Here is a 24,111-nt window from a genome sequence, read left to right as displayed (position 1 = left end):
GGCGCCTCGGCTAAGGTCACTACCCTGACACCGCGTGCCCAGCTCCGTGCGGTGCTGGGCCGGGAACCGGTCACCGCGGGCGCTCCGGTGTGGGCCCGCGGGACTCCTCCTGCTGCCCGCGGCGGCCCGCGAGGGGACGGCGCGCGCTCCCCTCGCGGGCGGCCACTCGCGCGCGCAGCGGTAGTGTTGCCTGCGAGTTTCCCAAGTTCACACAGGCCCTGGGTTGGCATGGCAACCAGGCAACCTGTTCCACAGCCGCCTGCCTTCTCCACACATGCCGCTGCCAAAGCCAGGGCCGGGGCCCGAGCCTATCCCATGATGCACAGCGCCAGCCCAGTCCCCAGTGGGCCGCCATGTTGTCGGAGTGAAAGGTAAGGGGGAGCGAGAGCGCCGGAGAGAGAAGATCGGGGGGCTGAAATCCATCTTCATCCTACCGCTCCGCCCGTGAGTACCCGCACCCCGCCAGCCCCAAACGCTGCTCCGGACCCCCAGCGAGCAGATTATCCCTTTGTATTGGTGTTTGAGAGCGGCTGGGGGGGTGAGAAGGGCTTTGGAAAAGCCGCCGGGGCCCTGGCTGAGGCTTCTCACTCGCTGTTCCTCGTACATGTTTTGGAGTCAGCAGCAAGGCCCCTATTGTTATCAAAGGAGGGAGGGGGTGGGGAGCTGGGTCGAAGCGAGGAAAATGCCGGGGGTTTAGGCCCGGGCCCAGGGCATAGACGTGTCTCTACATTTCTGCTCGGCCCCGTTGGAGCCCCTGAAGATTGATGTTGCCATTCGGGTTGCTTTTTTGATGGGTTTGCGAAGCCCCGAGTCTTCTGTGTGGCCATGAAGTGTAATTCTGTGCCACTCAGGATTTCTTCGACTTCTTGAGCTTCCGTGGCAGCGCCGAAGCAAGAGGAACAATAAATCGCTTTAGAAGCAGCCGTGGCCCTCGTCTGCAGACGAGACCCACCACGGGGGAACTTTGCGATCCTTAAATGTGGAGAAGTAGGCGATCAGGAAGTTTCAGATCGCTTTTTAGGCTCCTGGGTACTTGTGGCCTTTTGTTTCTGTGAGAGCTTGTTTTTGGTCGGTTCTTCCTCTTTGAGCCTCCTTGTGTTGGTGCGTGTCTGTCTTAACTCTAAGAAGCGTTCATGCCTTCGTAGTAGGTAAACAGATACACAATACTAGATAGTTTTTAGTCCTCATGGACGTCCTTGGTAAACCTAGATCGTTTAATACTTGTCGGTACCACTCCCACGTCAAGTGAGGAATACACTCCCGTACCGCCCCCCCCCGCCACTATATTCCCCCCTCCCCCACATTATCAGGAAAGGTTTTATCCTCCCCGTAAGTTGAAGGGTTGTTACTCTTCATTGTCCATTAAGAGAACACTGTTATTAGTTACATCAATTCGTTCACTTCCTTCTCTGCCTGAGATTAAGAATGGGATTTTATGAGGCTTTTTTGGGATTCTCTTTTAAAGTCAGTTATTGCTGAAATCATAGGTTTGTGGTTTTAGCTTTTTGTTTGTTTTATGAAAAAAAATCAAAACTCACCAAGATAGACGTGGGTGGCTCCCGATGCAGTTTTAGTAAGCAAAATAAACATTTTGACCCGTTGCTAGTTTTAACTTTATAAAACACTCTTGGGTGCTGTTTATTCTTTATCTGGATTTTTGGGAAATACTGGATTCTGAACTGAGCATTTTGCCTTAGCCACAATTGGATTCATTTTGTTCAAGGCCACGGCTTTTTGAAGTTGTGTTTGAAGCTTAGTTTGGGTTTGAGATGAACTGCTTTAAAATAAATTTATGACCACAGAATTTTTTTTTTTCCAGTGTGGTAAAAATAAACACCTTTTAAACCACAAAGAATTTTAGTAAATAAAAGGTGAGCAGTGGAGATAGATTAGATCATGTTCCTTTGTTTGAAATAAAGCCTATTAGTGATATTAAAACAAAACAAAACAAAAACAACTTTGGTGTAAACAGTTTGAAAACTGTGGAAAACTAGAATCAGCACTTATTTTTAGTTGCTGAAAAACTTATTTTTATAATGTACCATTTGTAAAAAAGAAAAGTCACAGTTCAGGTGCTAACACATAACTTTTTAGTGGGTTTGAGAGTTCCTTAAAAGCCATCAGCAATTTAAATGTTTTCTATTATTTAAGTGACTGATTTCTTAATTTTTATGTTGTAGTTGCCAAGATATTACAAAACTACCCAAGACACTTGTTAATTGCTTAGGTATTTGCTCACTTTCAAAATGTCCCTTCTGCCAGGTTTTCTCTTGTTTGAGAAACTGCCTTGCCTCATTAGGTAAAGCAGGAAGTCTCAGGGGATACAGATAGCTTTACAAAAGCCAATTGTTTCGTTTGAACATTTTTATAGAACCCTCCCCCCGCCTCCCCCTCTCCCCCCCATGCCTTGATAGAATGAAGTTGTGGTCGGGTGTGTTTCAGTGGTGAATACCTTTTTCATTCGGAAGTTCTTTGTTAAATAAGTATTACGGCAAATCTTTACAGCAAATCTTTTATTTCAGAAAAGGTTGCATTTGCTATTTTAGGAATCTGCTTAGGGACTGGAGCTCCATTGCTTTAACTGGTGGGAACTGAATTCCTTGGGCCTCAGCATGGTGACTTTGAATTTACCAAAAACTTTTATATCTATTATTTTGATTAAAAAAAAAAACTTGTGAGTCATAGAGAAAGAATTTCTTTAATTTTCTAGATGAGGAAACAGGTTCAGGGAGGTTGTAGTTTAGTGGTAAAACTTTAGTTTTAGGATTCCTGGTTAGCTCTACAACAAAGACGGTTTGATACTCCCTTGTGGAAGAAAATGGGACTGGCTACTATTGGTAATAAGAGGGCAGTGAGTTCTTTTGAAAATCAAACAGGAAGGCATTAGGCTGGTTAGGACTTTGCTAGTACCAATGGTAAACACAGCTATGACTTTCCGGTTTTGGTATTTAAGCATGAGCATGATTGTTCATGAAAGCAGAAACTGAAGTCCAGAAAGCTGGACTACTCCAGTATGGTTCTGATGGATTGGAATTGTTAACTGAAACTAGGCATTTCCAAATTAGGCTTTGAACAAATTACAAATCTTCTTACTCCTGTCTTCAGAACATGAATTAGTTGTGAGAAGCGAATGCTGCTTTATCAGGATGTTTGTTCTTTTTTTTTTTTAATTTTATTTATTTTTGGCTGCGTTGGGTCTTTGTTGCTGCGTATGGACTTTCTCTAGTTGCGGCGAGCGGGGGCTACTCTTTGTTGCGGTGCATGGGCTTCTCATTGCGGTGACTTCTCATTGTGGTGGCTTCTCTTGTTGTGGAGCATGGGCTCTAGGCACGTGGGCTTCAGTAGTTGTGGCACGCGGGCTCAGTAGTTGTGGCTTGCAGGCTCTAGAGTGCAGGCTCAATAGTTGTGGTGCACGGGTTTAGTTGCTCCGTGGCATGTGCAATCTCCCCAGACCAGGGCTCGAACCTGTGTCTCCTGCATTGGCAGGCGGATTCTTTTTTTTTTTTTTGCGGTACGCGGGCCTCTCACTGTTGTGGCCTCTTCCGCTGTGGAGCACAGGCTCTGGACGCGCAGGCGGCCATGGCTCATGGGCCCAGCTGCTCCGCGGCATGTGGGATCTTCCCAGAAACGGGGCACGAACCTGAGTCCCCTGCATCGGCAGGCGGACTCTCAACAACTGCGCCACCAGGGAAGCCCACAGGCGGATTCTTAACCACTGCGCCACAAGGGAAGTCCAGGATGTTTATTCTATACTGAGAAATAGTTTAATAGATTTCTTATAAATCTTTTGAGTCTGTTTTTGAAACATCACTGTAGGGCTAAAGAGAGAGAAGGCATTTGTAGCAGTGGACTGTTAGGTTGATAGCCTTGAAATTAGACTCTAGTGGCTCTGGACAGGTATGTTCTAGTTGGTAACTGATTATTTTGAAGGATTTTTTTTTTTTTTTCTTAAGCACCCATACATAGGCTGTTCTATGTTTTCTACAAATGTAGTTTTTGATTTTAAGAAACATATTAGTAATGTTTCATAGTAACATTTTGGAGTTTCTTTGTTGATCCTTCCAGAGAAGAATAGCAGACTCAAGTGAGAGAAATAGTATCTGTTTTGGTTTACTGGGGTGTGGTAGCAAGGGGGTTGGTAGAAAGAACGAGGCTTGGGTGCATACAGATTTGGGTTTGAATCCCTCCTTCAAAAGCTCACTAGCTGAATGACCTCGGGCACATCACATAACTTTTCCTCCGTACCTTAGTGTTTTTATCTGTAAAATAGGAATGATCAGAAAAAAATGTTTGCAATATATTTGCCATACAATTATTATTCTATTGAAGCATTTCTTTTTTTACAGTGATACTTTCTATGTAAGGTGAGGGTTTGAATTTGGTTTGGTCTCATCTCTGACTCTGTAAGAGTCAGAGTACTAATAGAATGATGATGTGATTACAATTATAATTGTAAGTTCTTGGCAAAAATGCATGTACAGCAGCTGAGAAGAAGTTTCAGGCTAGGAACATTCTGTTGCTGTTCTTAGTCAGAGGGCCTTATTTAAGCTTTTTTTCAGAGCATCCCATGAATACATTGGACATTTTAAAGGATCCTTTCGTTTTTGACACTCTTGAGTCGTTGCTAATTATATATGGGGTTTGGTTGGTTTATGTATGTATGTATTTATTTATTTATGGCTACGTTGGGTCTTCGTTGCTGCGTGCGGGCTTTCTCTAGTTGCTGCGAGTTGGGGCTACTCTTGGTTGCAGTGCGCGGGCTTCTCATTGCGGTGGCTTCTCTTCTTGCCACACACGGGCTCTAGGCGCGTGGGCTTCAGTAATTGTGGCTCTTGGGCTCTAGAGCACAGGCTCAGTAGTTGTGGCGCACAGGCTTAGTTGTTTCGTGGCATGTGGGATCTTCCTGGCCCAGGGCTTGAACCTGTGTCCCCTGCATTGGCAGGTGGATTCTTAACCACTGCGCCGCCAGGGAAGCCCGAAGTTTCAGTTTAGAAAATTATGTATGTGTTGCAAAACATTTAGCTGCTTGGTAGAAACTGGTTTTAGATGATATATTGCAAAAGCCAGGGGTCTCATGTTTTTATCTTGGTGCATATATCAAGTTATGTTTTAAAAAAGGCAAATTTTAAACATTTGTAACCTGTTTGTCCTTAGGTGTTGGTGGAATGAGCGTTGCATGTGTCTTGAAGAGAAAAGCAGTGCTTTGGCAGGACTCTTTCAGCCCCCACCTGAAACATCACCCTCAAGAACCAGCTAATCCCAACATGCCTGTTGTTTTGACATCTGGAACAGGGTCGCAAGCGCAGCCACAACCAGCTGCAAATCAGGCTCTTGCAGCTGGGACACACTCCAGCCCTGTCCCAGGATCCATAGGAGTTGCAGGCCGTTCCCAGGACGACGCTATGGTGGACTACTTCTTTCAGAGGCAGCATGGTGAGCAGCTTGGGGGAGGAGGAAGTGGTGGAGGCGGCTATAATAATAGCAAACATCGATGGCCTACTGGGGATAACATTCATGCAGAACATCAGGTAAAAAACGTTCACTATTTCAGCTTTGAAACTCTTTATAATCACTGTCCACTTAGGATATCTACTTTCAGTGAATGTCTTTAAAAGCCTTAATTGCTAATGATTTCATTTGGTCTAAACTAAACAGTCACTTGTTTTAAAGCAGGGGTCCCCAACCCCTGGTCCGCGGACCGGTACCGGGCTGTGGCCTGTTAGGAGCTGGGCTGCACAGCAGGAGGTGAACGGCGTGCGAGCTAGTGAAGCTTCATCTGCCGCTCCCCATCGCCTGCATTATCACCTGAACCATACACCCTCTGCCCCGCCCCCATCCGTGGAAAAATTGTCTTCTGTAAAACTGGTCCCTGGTGCCAAAAAGGTTGGGGACCACTGTTTTAAAGGATGATTGTTGTAATGTTGTCACCGAGTCATTTTATCGTTCTGGCGCTAAAGAGCAAATGACCAGTTCATTTAAAGAAATACTTAAGCTTGTTCTAATGTGCACGTTGCATTTCTGAGTATACTTTTTTGCTCTTAACATATAATCTTTTAAGGTCTGTTTGAGCTGTTTATAGCCCGAATACATATTTTAGAGCTTTTCCTGTTGGGTGTTGGTGACTTCTGTTTTTAAGATGTTATGGTTGAAAGTAGTAGGAAGTTGATAAAAAATCAGCTGCTCAAGTGAACTGATATATCTCATGTTTTGTATAGAGAGGAGTGGTTGTGGCTTTTAGGTTTTAATCATCTTTGTTCTCTTGTTCTAAGCACTTGTTTTATTTGGTTAATTTTAACATGCTTGCTTTTACTAATCCAAGACCAAAGCTGGAATCACAGCATATTTTACTGAGAAGAGAGTTTAGCTGTGTTTGCTGACTTCCTGATGGTGATGAAAGGGTTAGAATGTTTTCATCCGGCTATTCTTTGGAATTGGGTATAGGTTGAATTTGCAAAGGTTTATTTTATGTTGCCGGTATCTGAGTACTGACCAGCAAAAGGAACTAACGTCTTTCATGAGGCCTCTAGTGCTTCTGTTCTTTAGAAACAAGTTAGTCACACGCACACTTGCAAATCTGTGCTCTCAGTTGTGCTTCCCCTTGACCCTTCCAAGAGAGGCAGCCAGTGTACCACAGTTCTTTACCATAGTAGAAATGGGGAGGTGGAATTTGTCAACAGAAATTTATTGAGCATATTGATCATAGGTCTTTGGTTTATTGGAACAATCATTCATCAGTGCTACTTCGTAAGCATCTACTATGTGTAGGTGAGCAGTACTAAGAAATATGAGGTATAGGGGGCTTCTTCTTTGGTACTTAGGGCACTTTTTATCTTTCTTATGTGTCTATTACTTAAGGTACTATATTTGTTTCCTGTTTGCTTGGAGTCTTGGAGGTGGGGATCAAATTTTATTCATTTCGGTATCCCAGTTCCTAGAATTTGGCATGTGATAGAGCTTCAGAAAAAAGTTATTGAATGCATAAGCCCCTAATCCTGTGGCCTTAAAATAAAGCTGGGGAAAAAGGATATTGTCGTAAAGAAAAGGGCCTTGGATTCCAGGCTAAGGTTTAATTCAGTAGGCAGCAGGAGTTTTTATTGTGTATGTATGGAGTGGCTTTTATCCAGTGGTGTTTTGGGAAGGTTGAGTTGGCAATAAGAGATTGGAGTTGGTGAAGGCTGAGACTAATTGGATAACTACTGTAACAGCCCTGGTGTGAGCAGTGGAAAAGATGGGATGGGACCCAGAAATGCACAGAATTGGTGATTGAATTAGAAAGTTTTGGTCCCTGGGAAAATGAAGTAATAGAGTAAAAGGAATATAGAGGGGAATCTGGTTTGTGGACAAGGTAATTAAATTTGGTAGAATACATGTTGAATTTGAGATGTAGGCAGCTGTGTGTGTAGAGTGAGACCAAGGTGGGAGGTGTTTGGTTTGGATGGTATCTGTCTAGGGGGCAAAGGTGGAAGGCCTGTAACTTTTGCGTTATTTGGCTAAACATTGTTTAAAAATCATGAACGTTGGTTTTTAAAATCTGTATTATGATTTATAAAAGATCTGTAAAATGATAGATATTTTATAATTTATAGATGAATTTGTAAATTTAGAGATATAGATCTGTAAAATCTTGTGTTGGCTTTTCTAATGATGGGCTGATGGGTAAAAGCTGAAAGGAGAATCGAGGTGCTTGGCTTGTTCTTCGCTAGGTGGGCAAGTCAGGCTCTGGGTCAGTCCTTAGCAGAGCTCTAAGATCTAAAATCTGGTTGTGCTGTGCTGTGCTGTGAAGGCTTACTCTGGGCTCTAGTGCTGAGCCACATCATACGGAATCACATCTGACTTTTTGACCAGGTTTATCCAGGTCAGTTAGCAAACCACAGTTGATGTTAAATGGCAAAACCTGTTCATACCAAGGGGGCCTAAACCAGTGACCCAACTTGGAATTGGCACTCATCATACACAGTTCTGTTGGTCTGGATACGTGGTATAATGAACATCCTTAGGGAACTGCATTAGGGTAGTTGCTGTGTTGCAGTGTGGGCCACCCACAAATTACCTCTCCTGTAGTCATCAGAGTGTACTGTAACTTACTGGTTTTGGTGTTGAGATTAACCTCCTGGACTGAACTATGCTAGGGCAGAGACTGTTTTGTTTTTCATGCCCCTTTCCCAGGAGGTATATGAAGTTTTTGTGTTGATTGAATGAGGGAAGACCACGAAGTTCTTCAGATTTGCACTCAGGTAAAGCAGTGAATCTCAGCTCAGCTGTCCTGCTGAGAAACACATGGCAATAAGTAGTGGCCACTTGTTCAAGCAGCAGTGGAGAGTGTAATATAATTGAAGAGTGGGGGGCACATCTCTCTGTGGAGAATCACTGTGCCGAGGGGTCTCAGTTGCAGCACGCGGGATCTGCGTTGTGCCATGTTTAGTTGCAGCATGTGGGATCTTTAGTTGTGGCATGCATGTGGGATCTAGTTCCCTGACCAGGGATCGAACCCGGGCCCCCTGCATTGGGAGCCCAGAGTCTTACCCACTGGGCCACTAGGGAAGTCCTCTGTATTTGTCTTTTCTACCTTAAGAATATAAACATATTAAATATCACTTCTTTTAATACATAAAATTATTGTATTTGGTACAGTTAGAATGAGGACAGTTAAAGTCCTCATTTCTGGGCCAGATTGAGGTCTTTGGAGGGGAGTGAGGGAAAGTAGTACCATGAATTTTTCTTTTCTTTTTTGGCCTGTAAAATTTACTCATAGTAAACAAGACAATGGATGTGGATCAAGATATTATGTATAAAACACTAGAGGGAATTCCCTGGCGGTACAGTGGTTAGGACTTGGCGCTTTCACTGCTAGGGCCCAGGTTCAGTCCCTGGTCAGGGAACTAAGATCCCACAAGCTGTGTGGCTCGGCCAAAAAAGAAAAAACAGGAAAACACGTCTCCCTAAGTAAATAATACTATTTAAAAATGCTGCTTACAAAACTTACATATTTATTTTAACAGTAATTTTTATAACTTCAGATCTTTTCTAAAGGTCTCATCATGTGAAAGCCAGGGTCAGGTCTTTGACTTGTGATTATTTTATTCTCTCATTGTGAAATCTGTTTTCTCTGTAAACTGTTGTGAGATAGTGTGTGTGATGAAATAGGGAAAAAATTTTAAGGTTGATCAGTTGAACTGTGGCCTCTGTACTAGATTTTAAGGGGCAGAGATAGGTTAAAAACTCTGCTTTGGGAGAAAGGAAAGTTAGAGGACAACTCCAGAGTTTTCTTGCTTTTGTTAGTAGTCTTGTGGTGCTAGGTGTTATCAGTATCCACCATAGATTGACAGCTGGTGGGAGATATTCTAGATAGCCAGGCAGAATTCAGTGGATAAATTCTTTGACTCTATTATTTGCACCCCCCCCCCCTTTTTTTTTCCACTTGGTAACGTTGTCTTCTAGTCGTATCCTGACGTGTCTATCCTTCTTAATCTCCAGTAGCTGTGAGTTAATCCTTACACTTTATAATTAATAAATACTATGTCAAACTGGGAGGGAACCCAAGTATTCCCATACTGAGAATCTCCTCATTCCCTGGAGATCTTTTTCTGTTGCCCCTGCTCTTTGACTCTGTTAGACCATTCGTCTCTTTTCTTTCTGGGTAGATTGCTTAGATTCCTCAGCATTTGGGCCAGTGGCATTTAGTTAACATGGTTTAAAGCTGAGTAATCAATGCTTTCATGTTTTTCAATGTTTTCTGTTTCACTTGTACTCTTGGAGCCTTTTTCATTATATTTGGAGTTCACAGAGACTTAAAACGTTACATACTTGCTCAAAAGGATCATCAGCAGGTTTTCTTTGACTATAACTTTAAGAATGATTTTCCAGTGTTAAGGATTAGATTCCAGTGTAAAAAAAAAAGTATTCATTCTCTAATGCTGTGTGATACTAGATTGTATGTGCCTCCGAGATGGCACCTTGCAGCAGTTTATGATATATCTTTACTTTGTTTTGTTTCAAAAGGTTTTTGCTGTGGAATTAGGAAAAAAATTTATAGGATAGGTGGTAATGAGATGCAGTAATGGGAAAATAGGTATGTGAGGAAGATGAAAGGGTTGAATGTAGAATTTAGAAATACATACCAGAGTGGTGGGTTATAGAATCTGCTCTGGGTGTGGCCAAAGAAAAGAGGGAAATGGGATGAATCATGAGACTCTTAGTAAGAGAAAAACACAGTAGTTCTCAGGAAGAGGTGTGTTTCAGATTTCAGTTTGGATGTGGTTGAAAGTGCTTTGTAAATCATAAAGTGATATGATATTGTTTTTCATCACAACTCTCTGTACTTGCATACGAGACACATCTTTTGTGCATGTGTCCATTTTCTCTCGGACAACAGCATTTGCTTAATATTTTCTACAGGCTGAACCTGAGTACAGAATTACGCTTCTTGGTATCGTGGAAAAACTTAAAAAAAAAATGTTCTAGCCCTTGCTTAGAATCTATTCACTCTTGGGAAATGACTTAACACTCAGAGAGAAACACAGGACTGACACAATGCCAAGAGAGTACTAAGTACTGAGGATAGGGTAGGAGTTTTTGTTGTTGTTGAGGAATTTCTTCCCTAATTTTTACATTCACTTTCTGTATCTTCTAGATGTAATAAAGAGCTGTAAATGGGAGTGTGGCTTCAGCTCAGTAGAATGCTCTGGCATTTTGCTCCCTGCTACGAATATTGTGAGAAGTGGTGGTCAGTGATTGGCAATAGGTTGGGTGAATTTAATATTTGGAAACTTGATTGAAGAACTTGGGCTGAAGGGTGTACATGGCATTGGTGGTAAAACCTGCAGTTGAAGAGGAGTGTTCGTCGTTTTTTTCATGTAATATTTTTTGAGTATTGTTTTTAAATTGCGTGTTAATAGTTTCAGAAGATTTAGCATACGTGGATTTGTCTATTTATTGCCTTTAGTAAATGCTCTTTTATGTTTAAAATACCTTTCTTAGTGTTTTTATGAATCTCATTAGGAAAACTCTTTTAGGTTTGTGGAAATTGGGGGCCCTAAAGATTTTTTTTTAAAAGCATTTCCTGTTTAATTCTTTATTTTTATTTTATTTTATTCTTATTAATTAATTTATTTTTGGCTGCCTTTGGTCTTCATTGCTGCGTGCAGGCTTTCTCTAGTTGCGGCGAACAGGGGCTACTCTTCGCCGCGGTGCGCAGGCTTTTCATTGTGGTGGCTTTTCTTGTTGCAGAGCACGGGCCCTGGGCGCACGGGCTTCAGTAGTTGTGGCACGTGGGCTCAAGAGCGCAGGCTCAGTAGTTGTGGCACACGGGCTTAGGTGCTTCATGGCACGTGGGATATTCCAGGACCAGGGCTAGAACCCGTGTCCCCTGCATTGGCAGGCGGATTCTTAACCACTGCGCTGCCAGGGAAGTCCCTAAAGATTTTTTATACCTGCTTTATTGATATATAATTCATCCACTTAAGGTGTACAATTCATTGGTTTTTAGTATATTCGCAGAGTCATGCAGCCATCACCACAATCAATTTTAGAACATTTTCATTATTCCTCGCAATCTGTACCAGTAGCAGTCACTCTCCAGCCTTAGGTAGCCACCAGTCTCCTTTCTGTGTCTATGCATTTGTCTCTTCTGGGCATTTCGTATAAATGGAATCATACAGTATGTGGTCCTTTGTGACTGGCTTCTTTCGCTTAACAGTGCTTTAAAGGTTCATCTGTCTTGTAGCATGGATCAGTACCTCATTCCTTTTTATTTCTGAATAATAGTCTGTTTTATAGATATACAGCACATTTTATTTATCCATTTATCAGTTGATGGACCTTTGGGTGGTTTCTACGTTTTCGCTATTGTGAACAGTACTATTGTGAACATTCGTGTACAAGTTTTTGTCTTGACATATACTTTCATTTCTTTGGGGTACGTAAAGATTTTTAAAGGTACATAAGTCTAATATACAGGCACAAAAATAATGGAGATTTCTTCACTGATGCCGGTGCTTTTTAGAAATAGAGTTTGGAGGTTACTTTATCTACAGCTTTACACCATGGATTGGAATTTTTCCAAGTGACAAGTTTTACTGGGCCTAACGGCAACTTTCTTCTCTATCTATGAAGAATGTGTTTTCAGGTTAACAGCATAAATAAACTTGTTTACAACCCCGGGAAGAGGAATGCTTACATTATAAAGAACAGGTGTTTTCAGGGAGCTCTGTTATTTAGATGTCATGAATATACAGTTAGTTGATCTGCTAATGACAAATAATTTTTCTCTATTAAAGAAAGTTTCCCCAAGGACTTTAACAAGGGAATGGTTCATTAACTTAATCCTAGTTATCATATGTGTTTAAAAGCATCGTATCTGCTGTTAAGTAAAAAATAATCTTTAATTTGCTAAGAATTTATTGATTCAGATTGTCCTTTTTTCCCCCAATTGGCCAAATTAGGGAGCTACTGCTTATTTAGGTCAGAAGCCTAGTGAAATAAAAAACAATGAAATTAATATGTTGTTCTTTCTTCAGAGAAACTTACAGTTTCATGAAGGGAGGAAGGAATTATAAAGAAAGTTGTTTCAAAATGAGGATTTCAGTGAGTGTCTGTATTGAAATGACTGCTAAAATGGGGATGTCGTGTGTTTGGGTGGCAGAAACAAATCAGGTGAGAATAATTTTAGAGATACAGTTCCTTTATTAACTTATTATCTAGAAAATAGGCTGTAAGCTCTGTGTATCCATTAAGAGTGATGTACATGGAAAAAGGACTGTGAGGAAATATGGCAAAATCTTACTTTTATTTATGTGGGAGGGGAGATTATAGGTAATTTGGTTTCTTGTACATTTTGAATTTTTACAAATTTCAAATCCTGAAATTTTTTTTTTTTTTTGGCTGCGCTGTGTGGCTTGCGGCATCTTAGTTAACCAGGGACTGAACTCGGGCCCACTGCAGTGAAAGTGCCTGGTGCTAACCACTGAACTGCCAGAGAACTTAAACCCAGAAATTTTTATATGTTAAAAAAAGAAAAAAGACAAATTTTATACCTTCTATTAAGAGTTTGGTTTACCATATTGAATGAAAGCGAATTGGTGAATTGATACATTTCCAGTGGAATTTTGGTGTTGGAAAAGATCTTAGGGGCTTCCCTGGTGCACACTGGTTAAGAATCTGCCTGCTGATAAAGGGGACATGGGTTCGAGCCCTGGTGCGGGATGATCCCACATGCTGCGGAGCAACTAAGCCCATGCGCCACAGCTACTGAGCCTGTGCTCTAGAGCCCGCGAACCACAACTACTTAGGCTGCGTGCCACAACTACTGAAGCCCGCATGTCTAGAGCCTGTGCTCCGCAGCAAGAGAAGCCACCGCAATGAGAAGCCCGCACACTGCAACAGAGCAGCCCCCGCTTTCCACAACTAGAGAAAGCCCGCGCGCAGAAATGAAGACCCAACACAGCCATAAATGAATGAATGAAAGAAAAAGATCTTAGAAATCATTTAACTCTTTTTCCAGTGCAGTGGTTTCCTTTACATTAATTATCTCTGTTTTAATTAAAAGCACGTTAGTGAGGGTGTTGAACTGAGGTTGTTAGGAAGGGTTGAGTGTATCTAATGAGATCTAGAGGTACTTTTATTTTAGTATTGAGTACGTTTCTGCATCTATAAGTTTTATGGACATGTACTCCGTAAGCTGTGTGGCAGAACTGATCTAGTCTTTTTATATATGATTTTTTTTTTTTTTTTTTTTTTGCGGTACGCAGGCCTCTCACTGTTGTGGCCTCTCCCGTTGCGGAGCACAGGCTCCGGACGCGCAGGCTCAGCGGCCATGGCTCACGGGCCTAGCCGCTCCGTGGCATGTGGGATCTTCCCAGACCGGGACACGATCCTGCGTCCCTTGCATCGGCAGACGGACTCTCAACCACTGCGCCACCAGGGAAGCCCTTATATATGATTTGAACCACCAGTAACTCTATGTTGTTTTTTATTATTTCCATTTTATGGATGGGGAAATGCGGGGTCAGAAAAATGAGATGCCGTGTTTTAAGGTGATTAGCGCATGCTCTTTCCACAAGACCAATCTGTTTGGAGACCTTACTGTTCTTCATCATGGAGTAGTCAGCTTATCCATAACACACACACATTGGCCTCTTTTACACATTTTCACACGTTTTAAACTGCACTTGTTGCTCATATATTTATAATTTAGGGACACCAGTAAAAGTTTAGTTTGCACATCTAATTATAGGAGCCCAGTACTTGATGCATAATAGATGCTCAGTAAATGGCATGTTCAAACAGATGACCTTCAAAACTGAACTCATTAGTTTCATTCCCTATATCCTATTTCTGTGTGTGACATCTCCATTGCAGGCAACCCAGGAATCTTAGATTCCTGCCTCCTGCCTCAAACAGTTCCAAGGTTATATCCGTATTGCCTTATTTGATAGGCTCATATTTCTTGCTTGGACATTTACAGTAGTCTTCTGACTTTTTTTGCACCCTCCCTCTTTTCTTCCTTCTGGCTATTTTCTGTGTTGCTGCCAAATTGTTATTTCTGAAGACACGAATCTGCTTATGTCTTATCCTTGCCTAAATTTTGTTTTTGGCTTTTCGGTTGCTTTTAGGATAATTAACTTTCAATCTCCTCAGCATAGCGTAGTGTACACACTTCGTGTTCTGAGATAGCTTACCTCTCCAGTCTTTACTGGCACTCCACTTCAGCTTTATTGAAGTATCCTACTTTTCTGAACACATGCTATTTTTTATAGTTTGTGCAATTCCTCAATGTAGTTGTGCTATTTTCATTTATGTAGTTTTCTCTTCTTGGAATCTCCTTCCTTCCTCATCCACTTAGCTACTTTCCTCATCTTCAACTAAAGTATCTTTATCTCTGATAAACCTTCCCCTTTACTTACCTCTTTTCTTATAGGTTGGGTGTCCTCTTTTGGTGCTACCATCATTTGGTACACATCTTTATTGAAGCATTCGGCTCTCAGTATTGGAGTTAAATATTTACTTTTTCCTTCACCATTGGGTGCTAGTAATCTGTTTCAAAACAGATTCTTGGGCTTAAGTCCAGACCTACTGAATCAAAATATCCAGTGATGAGGTGGAGTTTATGTATGTTTTAAAAACAACTCCCGGGTTATCTTCATGTCCACCTCGGTTAAGAACTGCTGTGATGGTTCTTCTTATAGAATCTTTCAGCCTTACATCTCTAGCCCCTGGCAAATAGTATGTACGTGTAAATGATGAATGAATACATTATGTCATCAGGGCTTGCTGAAGAGACTTACTGAGTAGAGTATTTTATTTTGAAGAGTCATTTTGAATTGTTAAGGTATAAGATGTAACAGAATGTAGGGTCTTGGGCCTGAAGATAAGGAGCCAGTAAGCATTTATTGGAGAGTTGTATTAAGGAACTTTTAAAGTAATTCCTATCAACTCTGCTTTTATGCTTTTTTTGGTGGGGGGTGGGTATAGGGAGAGGAGAGTTCTTGAAACCATATCAGAGTTAGGCAAACAGAAGCGGCTGTAGGAACAAGGTTTACTTTCCTTAATTTGTAAAACACTGAAACTTTGTTCATAGTCACATCATGTATTGGGAAACTGCCATATTGTTGCAACCTAATACATTTTCAAAGTTCGTTCCTTTTCTCAGAAGGGAATATTATCTACTAGGATAGTTCAAGAAAGATAGTATCCTAATGAAGATAGAATGAAGGTTGTAATTTACCCCTGTATTGTCAATGGTTAACTGCTCTTAAGAATAGTGACTCATTTTTCCTGTTTGAAGCTTTTTAACAGTTGTTGTCTGGGTTTAAGGTTTCCGTTGGGACATAGTATAAAGTACAGTGTGAATATTAAATTGCAAAATTTTTGTTCTATATTTTGGTTATGGATTTTGTTCTAAAGTAAAGCAGCTTTATTGAGATATCATTCACACACCATACAGTCCACCCATTTAAAATGTACTGATCAGTGGGTTTCAGTATATTCAGTGTTGTGCAGTCATCACCACAATCAAAGGGAACGTTTTTCATCACCCCAAAAGAAAACCTGTACCCATTACTAGTCACTTTCCACTTCCGTCATTACCCCCCCATCCCTGGGCAATCAATAATCTACTTTTTTAAAAAAATTATTTATTTATTTTTTGGCTGTGCTCTGGGTCTTCGTTGTGCTGTGCGGTTCTTCTTTGTGTGGTGCGTGGGCTTAGTTGCCCCGCGGCATGTGGGATCTTAGTTCCCTGACCAGGGATTGAACCTGAGTCCCCTGCATTGGAAGGTGGATTGTTAACCACTGGACCACCAGGGAAGTCCCCAATAATCTACTTTCTGTCTAAAATGTAAACTGTTTGATAGTACATGATTGTTCTAAAAAATGTCAATAATTTGTTTTTTAGAGTTAACTACTTTTAACAGTTTGGTTCATTTTCTTCCAGACTTTTTCTGTGCATATATAAACAGATATATGAATGCATTGTAGTTTTAAACTAAATGGGATCATTCGCTCTCTCTCTCTAAACATATTACATGCAAACATAGCCCAGGCACACACACGCTGCATGGTAGTCTTTTCCTCCTTCATACATTGTGGTCATCCTTTTTTTTTTTTTTTTTTTTTTTGGTGGTCATCCTTTTATGTCAGTAAATACGTCTATATATATATATTTTAAGGGCCATAGTATATGGAAGTACAATAATTTGACTGATTTATCCCAGTTTGATGGACTTTTAGGTTGTTTTCAGCTTTTGACATTCTAAACAATGCTGTAGTAAACAATACTGCAGTTATATTTTTGTATTAGAATATATTTGGAGAAGTGAAAGTGACAGATCAAACAAAAGAGTATGTTTAAAATTTTGATACATAGTTCCACATTGTTTTCCAGATAGATTGTAGCAATTTAAAGTTCCACCAACACCTTATGAGTATTCTTTTTTTTATTTTTTGTGGTACATGGGCCTCTCACTGTTGTGGCCTCTCCCCTTGCGGAGCACAGGCCCCGGACACACAGGCTCAGTGGCCATGGCTCACGGGCCCAGCCGCTCCGCGGCATGTGGGATCCTCCCTGACCGGGGCAGGAACCCGTGTCCCCTGCATCGGCAGGCGGACTCGCAACAACTGCGCCACCAGGGAAGCCCAAAATGCACCCATTTTAAATGAATAATTTGTTAAGTTTTGAAATATCAAAGTATTCACCTGTGAAACCATCACTACAATCATGATAGTGACAGTTCCCATCTTCTGCAGGTTTTGTTGGCCCTTTGTAATTCCTCCCAGCAGCAACCACTGATCTGCTTTTTGCCTAGGTCTGGGCTTTTATTTGTTGTATTTTAATGGTATTTGGAATGATATTAAAGCAATTTTTGTTATTTCTAGAATCACAGGCATGCCCCATCTCCCAAGGTTTTGACTTGCAGTTCCATTTGCTTGAGTGCTCCTGTCTCAGATGTCTATGAAAGTTGCTCCTTTACCTCCTTCCAGTCCTTTGCTTAAATGTTACCTTCTCAGTGAGGCTTTCTGTGAACATTATTTTAATTGCAACTCTGTCTCCCTTCCCTGATTTAATTTTCTTAATAGCCTTCATTTGCCATTTTGTAATTTGCTGTCCCTACTTTCCAAACTGTTTACGGTGAGGATTTATTGTTTTTAGAGTTCAAAATTTCCTAAAAGCCATTATTTTTAATGTAGGAAATAAAAACATGTTTTGATTTTTTTAAAATCCAATTTCAAATATTATTCTACAGCACCCACAGTCTCCAAGTTAAAACCTAATAAATTTGTTATACCTGAAGTACCTCTCAACCCCAAGAGGGAAAACTTCCATGGTTCATGATCTCACAGTAATACAAACAGGGTAAGAAACTAAAGATAGTAGCTGTTCTCAAAAAAGAGCAAATGAAGGTTTACTATTTGCATAACATTAGGTGGAATTCTGTAAAGAATTAAACAAACCACACAAAATACATACCAGTGTATATAATATTAGAAGTTTGTTAAGCTCTGCCTCCTCCCTTGTATTCTGTCTCTTGGTTAAGAATCACTGATATCTTGATTAGTACATCTTTAGCTTTTTTTTTAATTCAGAAGAGATAGAATTCTATTAAAATATTTTCTCCCACAGATACAGTTTTGGATTTATGTATTATGTTCTCTCTCAGGCTCATGAAGTCCAGAATGAGCTATTTGATGTGTTTGGTAGCTGCCTTCTTTAATTATGTTGCAGTGATTTATCTGGATAGACTTACTCATTGAGAATTCCTGTTCCCTTACATACTACAAACAATAGAATGTTGAAACAAAGGAGGAGTGAGGGTTAGCTTCCAGGCTGCTGAATGGAGGAAGACATTTACTAGGTTCCCCGGGCAGAAGACCTTTTAGATAAGGGAGCTCCTATCTCCTATGCCAACTATTTACATTGTAACTGTAATAACTGTTCAAACTTGAGAAATGTTAGATTAATAATATAGATCACCTTTGTTACCACACTAGAGTTTATTTCGGTTACATCTAGAAATATATCAACTACTTTTGCAGATATGTTAAAACAAGAGTCATTTCTATTGGTGACGAATGTAATTTTGTTTCTTAATATTGTAAGTGAACTAAGGACTCTTTCCATGGCCTAATTCCATACTCTGTATCCTAATAAACAGTGATTTAAAAATCAAATACAATGTTTTTTTCCCTCCATTAAAAATAATGACTTGTAAGTATTTTTGAATTCTAAAAATCAGTAAATGCTCATTGTAAACATTTCGGAAAGTATAGATAATTATAAAATTATAAAAATAAAAACACCCTAGAAACAAACGAAAACCCAACCAACCCCCAACTATAATTCAATCTTAAGAATCTGTTAGTTTACCTTTTGTAACATGTCCATCTAGTGTTTTTATTCAAAACTTAAAAAAATGTAAATCATCGCATCTCTAATAACAAGGATAATAATTTCTTGAGCTGTGCTTTTTTAAAAGTTTGATGGGAAGTATGAGTTTTTATTAATCATTTCTCTGTTTTGGTTAACCATTAACGAGAGGTTAGAACTAAATTTATGGCTCATTTATAATAAGTATATAGGACTTAATTGCATACAGTTTATAAAGTAGGCTCTTCATTTTCCCTTTGCCTTAATTTTCTCACTAGTGGAAGTTATATGATTTTCTAAGTCACTCGAAATCTTTTGTGAAACAATTGAGATAAAATAAAAACATTTCTGTGATTATAGTTTTCTATCTTTTTTTGGGGGGGTCTAACATATCAAAATTTTTTTTATGATAGATTATTTCCATAGATAATTTTAAGGTTATACCACATTCTACTCTGTGTAGTGACCTCATTCTTTTCTGTAATAATGTCTTAATATTGATCATTTAGGTTTCTAATTTTTACTAATGTTGGTAGTGTTGTAATGAACATTTTTGTTTATCAATACTTGTAGTTTAGATTATTTTCTTCACCTCTGTTCTTAGAATGGGAATAATACTGTTAGTCTTTATAATGCTATATTCTACCTCTTGTGTAATTATTTTTTCCCTCATTTTTAAGATATAATTTTGCATACAGTGAAATTCACTAATATTTTAGCATATACACTTCTGTAGATTTTGACAAATGCGTATATCCTTGTAATCACCACAGTCAAGTTATAAACTTTTTTTTTTTTAACAAACGTTTATTCTTAAATGTACAATGGGTTCCAAGACAACACTTGATTCTAGCTGTAGGTGGCAGAGATGTGATGGCAGGGAATCCAGATGTTTAATTCAGATGTTTAAACAGGAATGGAATTAAGGATCATCATTGCCTCAGGCACAAGGAACATTACTTTTTGCCAGACTTCTTAATTCCACCTGTGGCCAGGAGACCTTTCCCGTGGCCTTGCTCCTCTTTGTTTCTGCTTGAATGCCTTACCTTTCTTGTCCATCTCCTTGGCTTGCTTCTTGGGCTGCTTCAGGGGCTTCTTCTTGCCACCTTTGCAGCCCAACATGGCACCTGCCGCCCCTTCCCCAGACCCTGCCACCGGATGCCAAGATACAAAAGTTTTCACGCTTCCCCAGATTCTCTGGAGCCCCTTCATAGTCAGCTCTTACCTCCATTCCCAGCAACTGGTAACCACTAATCCGTTTTTTGTCCCTATAGTTTTGTCTTTTCCAAAATGTCATATATATACTGTAAGTGTATGTAGCTTTTGAATCTGGTTTCTTTCACTTAGCATACTACATTTGAGAATCCATGTTATATATAACAATAAATGGATCCTTTTAATTAGTAGTATCCCATTAAATAGTTGTATGACAGTTTATCCATTTTTGTGTGCTTAATTTTAATTGTCTTGGTTGGCTGGAGTGCTTGATACAGTCATTGCTTGAAAGGTGACGTGTGGGTGGCGTATTTTATTACTTCTTTTGTATATTGTGTTCTTATAGCCTTTATACATGAAAGACAATTGTGTCAGGACATAAAAATCTTCGGGCCATTGACGGTAGATCTCATTTTATTGTCTTTGGCGGGTAGTGTTTTAGAGAACCAAGGGTAAGTTGTATTTTTTTTTGAATTCTCCAAATTTAGGGTAGTTTGGTCAGGGTGTGATTTTTGTGTGCTATGTGGGTGAGAGCTGCATAGTTTTGTAGCTTGAGAAAGGTTCCTTTGGTTGTATATTTGATTATTTTAGTTTTCGTGCTTGGGAACCATCATTTTAAGTCGTGTCTTCATTGTTTCTTCATAGCAGTCATCTTTCTTTAAATTAAAATTTTGACTTAGTTATTTGTTGATTCCTGCAGTTGTAAGAAATAATACAGAGAGATCCTTTGTATACGTTCCTCTATTTCCCCATTTTACAGTATAACCTTTGTAGGTAACATTGTGTAGTATAGCATCACAGTTAGGTTATTGACGTTAAAATCCATCCAGTCCTATTCACATCTCCAGTTTTACTTGTACTCATTTGGGTGTGTGTGTGTGTGTGTGTGTGTGTGTGTGTGTGTGTGTACGAAGTTCAGTATAATTTTACCATCTGTATAGGTTCATATACTTAACCACCACAAAGTACTGAATAGTTCCAAAACAACAAGGGACCCTTGAGTAGCCCTTTTTACACACCCCCTTTCCCTTTGCAGGGGTTGGGGGGGCCTCTCCCCAACCACTAATCTATCCTATTCTCCATTTCTACAATTTTGTCATTTCAAAAAAGTCATATAAATGGAGTCATACCATACATATAGCCTTTGGTGGGGACTGGCCTTTTTTGCTATGCATACTTTTCTGGAGTCTCATCCAACTTGTTGCCTGTGGTAGGCCATTCCTTTTTATTGCTGCATAGTGTGCATGGTGCAGATGCACCATAGTTTGTTTAACCCGTTGAAGGACATCTGGGCTGATTCCAGTTTTTAGTTATTGTAAATGAAGCTGCTGTGAACATTCATGTGCAGGTTTTTGTGTGAACATCAGATAAAAGCCGAGGAGTCCAGTTGCTAGGTAATAATGGTAGTTGCATGTCTAGTTTATAAAGAAACGGCCGAGTTGTTTTCTGGACCAGTAATGTTTGAATAATACAATTTTTCTGTGCGCTCAACGGCATTTGGTGGTATTACTGTTTTTTATTTTAGCCATTCTGATACATACGTAATGATATCTCATTGTGGTTTTAATCTGTATTTCCCTGATGGCTAATGGTGTTCAACTTCTTCTAATATGTGAGCAGCTATCTTTATTTTTTAATATGGTTTTTAATTCTTGTCTTAGTTTTATTGGGTTGGCCAAAAAGTGCCTTCGGCTTTTAAGTAGAAATGAAAGACACGTTTTTCATTTTCACCAAGAACTTTGTTGAACAACGTATTCACCCTTTTGTTCCACTACCTTCTGCCATTTTTCAGACAACTTCATAATTCCATCTTCCCACAACTTTTTATCTTTTTGAGCAAAGAACTGTTCCAGGTGCTCCATTAAGAGGATTTTGTAAAGACCTAAATAAATGGAAATCCAGAGGTGAAATGTCTGGTGAATACAGCGGATGAATCAGAACTTCCCAGCCAAGCTGTAACAGTTTTTGCCTGGTCATCAAAGAAACATGCGGTCTTTTGTTATACTGATGGAAGATTATGCGCTTTCTGTTGACTAATTCTGGATGCTTTTCATCGAGTGCTGCTTTCAGTTGGTCTAATTGGGAGCAGTACTTGTTGGAATTAATCGTTTGGTTTTCTGGAAGGAGCTCATAATAGAGGACTCGCTTCCAATCCCACCATATGCGCAACATCACTGTCTTTGGATGAAGACTGGCCTTTGGTGTGGTTGTTGGTGGTTTATTTTGCTTGCCCTGTGATCTCTTCCGTTCCACATTATTGTACAGTATCCACTCTTCATTGCCCGTCACAATTTGTTTTAAAAACAGAACGTTTTCGTTATGTTTCAGTAGAGAATTGTATGCGGAAATATGGTCAAGAAGGTTTCTTTGGCTTAACTTATGTGGAACCCAAAGATCAAAGCGATTCACATAACCAAGGTAGTGCAAATGATTTTCAACGCTTGATTTGGGTATCTTGAGTATGTCGGCTATTTCCTGAGTGGTATAACGTTGATTGTTCTCAGTTAATGTTTCGATTTGATCACTATCAACTTCAACTGGTCTACCCGACTGTGGAGCATCGTCCAGCAAGAAATCTCCAGCACAAAACTTTGCAAACCACTTTTTAAAAATTAATTAATTAATTAAGTTTTGGCTGCGTTGGGTCTTCGTTGCTGCGTGCAGGCTTTCTCTAGTTCTGGTGAGTGGGGGTTACTCTTAGTTAAGGTGTGCGGGCTTCTCATTGCGGTGGCTTCTCTTGTTGCAGAGCACGGGCTCTAGGCGCATGGGTTTCAGTAGTTGTGGCCCGTGGGCACAGTAGTTGTGGCTCGCGGGCTCTAGAGCGCAGGCTCAGTAGTTGTGGCGCCTGGGCTTAGTTGCTCCGCGGCATGTGGCATCTTCCCGGACCAGGGCTTGAACCCGTGTTCCCTGCATTGGCAGGTGGATTCTTAACCACTGCACCACCAGGGAAGCCCCTCAAACCACTTTAAAAAAAAAATTATTTGACTGTGTTGGGTCTTAGTTGCAGCATGCAGGATCTTTGTTGAAGCATGTGGGATCTTTCATTGAGGTGCGTGCGGGCTCCAGAGCGCACGGGCTCGGTAGTTGTGGCTTGCGGCCTCAGTAGTTGTGGTTCTCGGGCTTAGTTGCCCCGTGGCACATGGGATCTTAGTTCCCTGACCAGGGATTGAACCCGAGTCCCCTGCATTGGAAGGCGGATTCTTAACCACTGGACCACCAGGGAAATCCCGCAAACCACTTTTGACACTTTTGATCAGTCACAGCCCTTGCTCCATACACTGTGTGATCTTCTTTTGCGTTTCAGTTGCATTTTTACCTTTCTTGAAATAACAAAGCATAGTATGCTGAAAATGTTGCTTTTTTCTTCCAGCTTCAGTATGAAAATGGCTACACAAAAATTCACCAATTTTGATAAGTCTTTTTTTTTTTTTTCTTTTTTGCGGTACGCGGGCCTCTCACTGTTGTGGCCTCTCCTGTTGTGGAGCACAATCTCCGGACGCGCAGGCTCAGCGGCCATGGCTCAGGGGCCCAGCCGCTCCGCAGCATGTGGGATCTTCCCGAGCTGGGGCACGGACCCTTGTCCCCTGCATCGGCAGGCGGACTCTCAACCACTGCACCACCAGGGAAGCCCGATAAGTCTTTTTTTAAATGCACGCTGATATGACAGCTGTCACATGCAATCTAACAAAATTGTTTCGAATGAAGTTAAAGACAGCTAAGTGCTACTAGAGCCATCTTACAGAAAAACCGAATGAACCTTTTGGCCAACCCAATATGCGATCTTAATTATTAATAAAAGTACTAAATTCTGTTTGATATGTTTCCCTGTGTTCCCTTTATCCAATAACATTTGTGGAAGCTCCATTTATAAGTTTGATAAGAGAGCTTTGCTTAGTTTTTGGATCAGCGTTAACTTAGCACACATTCCCTTGTAAACATTTTAGGAATGGCTTATTTTTAAACGAGGTTTGGCAAACTATGGCCTCCCTGCCAAATCTAGCTTGCTGCCTGTTTATGTATGGCTCTTGAGCTAAGAA

The 24,111-nt window shown here is 40.5% G+C and overlaps 1 protein-coding gene across 14 annotated transcripts in view; it reads left to right on the top strand.

The window, feature by feature from the left end:
* The first annotated feature begins 351 nt into the window (after positions 1-351).
* PUM1 (pumilio RNA binding family member 1) overlaps positions 352-24,111 on the top strand; it is a 127,749-nt gene continuing 103,989 nt past the window's right edge. For 12 of the 14 annotated variants that reach the window (XM_060017875.1, XM_060017882.1, XM_060017865.1 and 9 more), the window contains exons 1-2: positions 352-444; positions 5,155-5,528. In XM_060017875.1, the coding sequence (XP_059873858.1) occupies positions 5,166-5,528 (363 nt within the window). In that variant the 5' untranslated portion in view covers positions 352-444; positions 5,155-5,165. Of the gene's footprint in view, positions 445-5,154; positions 5,529-24,111 lie in introns of those variants that run through there. The other 2 variants (XM_060017899.1, XM_060017890.1) reach the window with 1 other exon arrangement.

This window comes from Delphinus delphis, chromosome 1, assembly GCF_949987515.2.
Source record: "Delphinus delphis chromosome 1, mDelDel1.2, whole genome shotgun sequence".
NCBI classification, from domain to species: domain Eukaryota; kingdom Metazoa; phylum Chordata; class Mammalia; order Artiodactyla; family Delphinidae; genus Delphinus; species Delphinus delphis.
The sequence above is the reverse complement of the archived record's forward strand: the minus strand, read 5'-3'. Positions and strand labels throughout refer to the sequence as shown.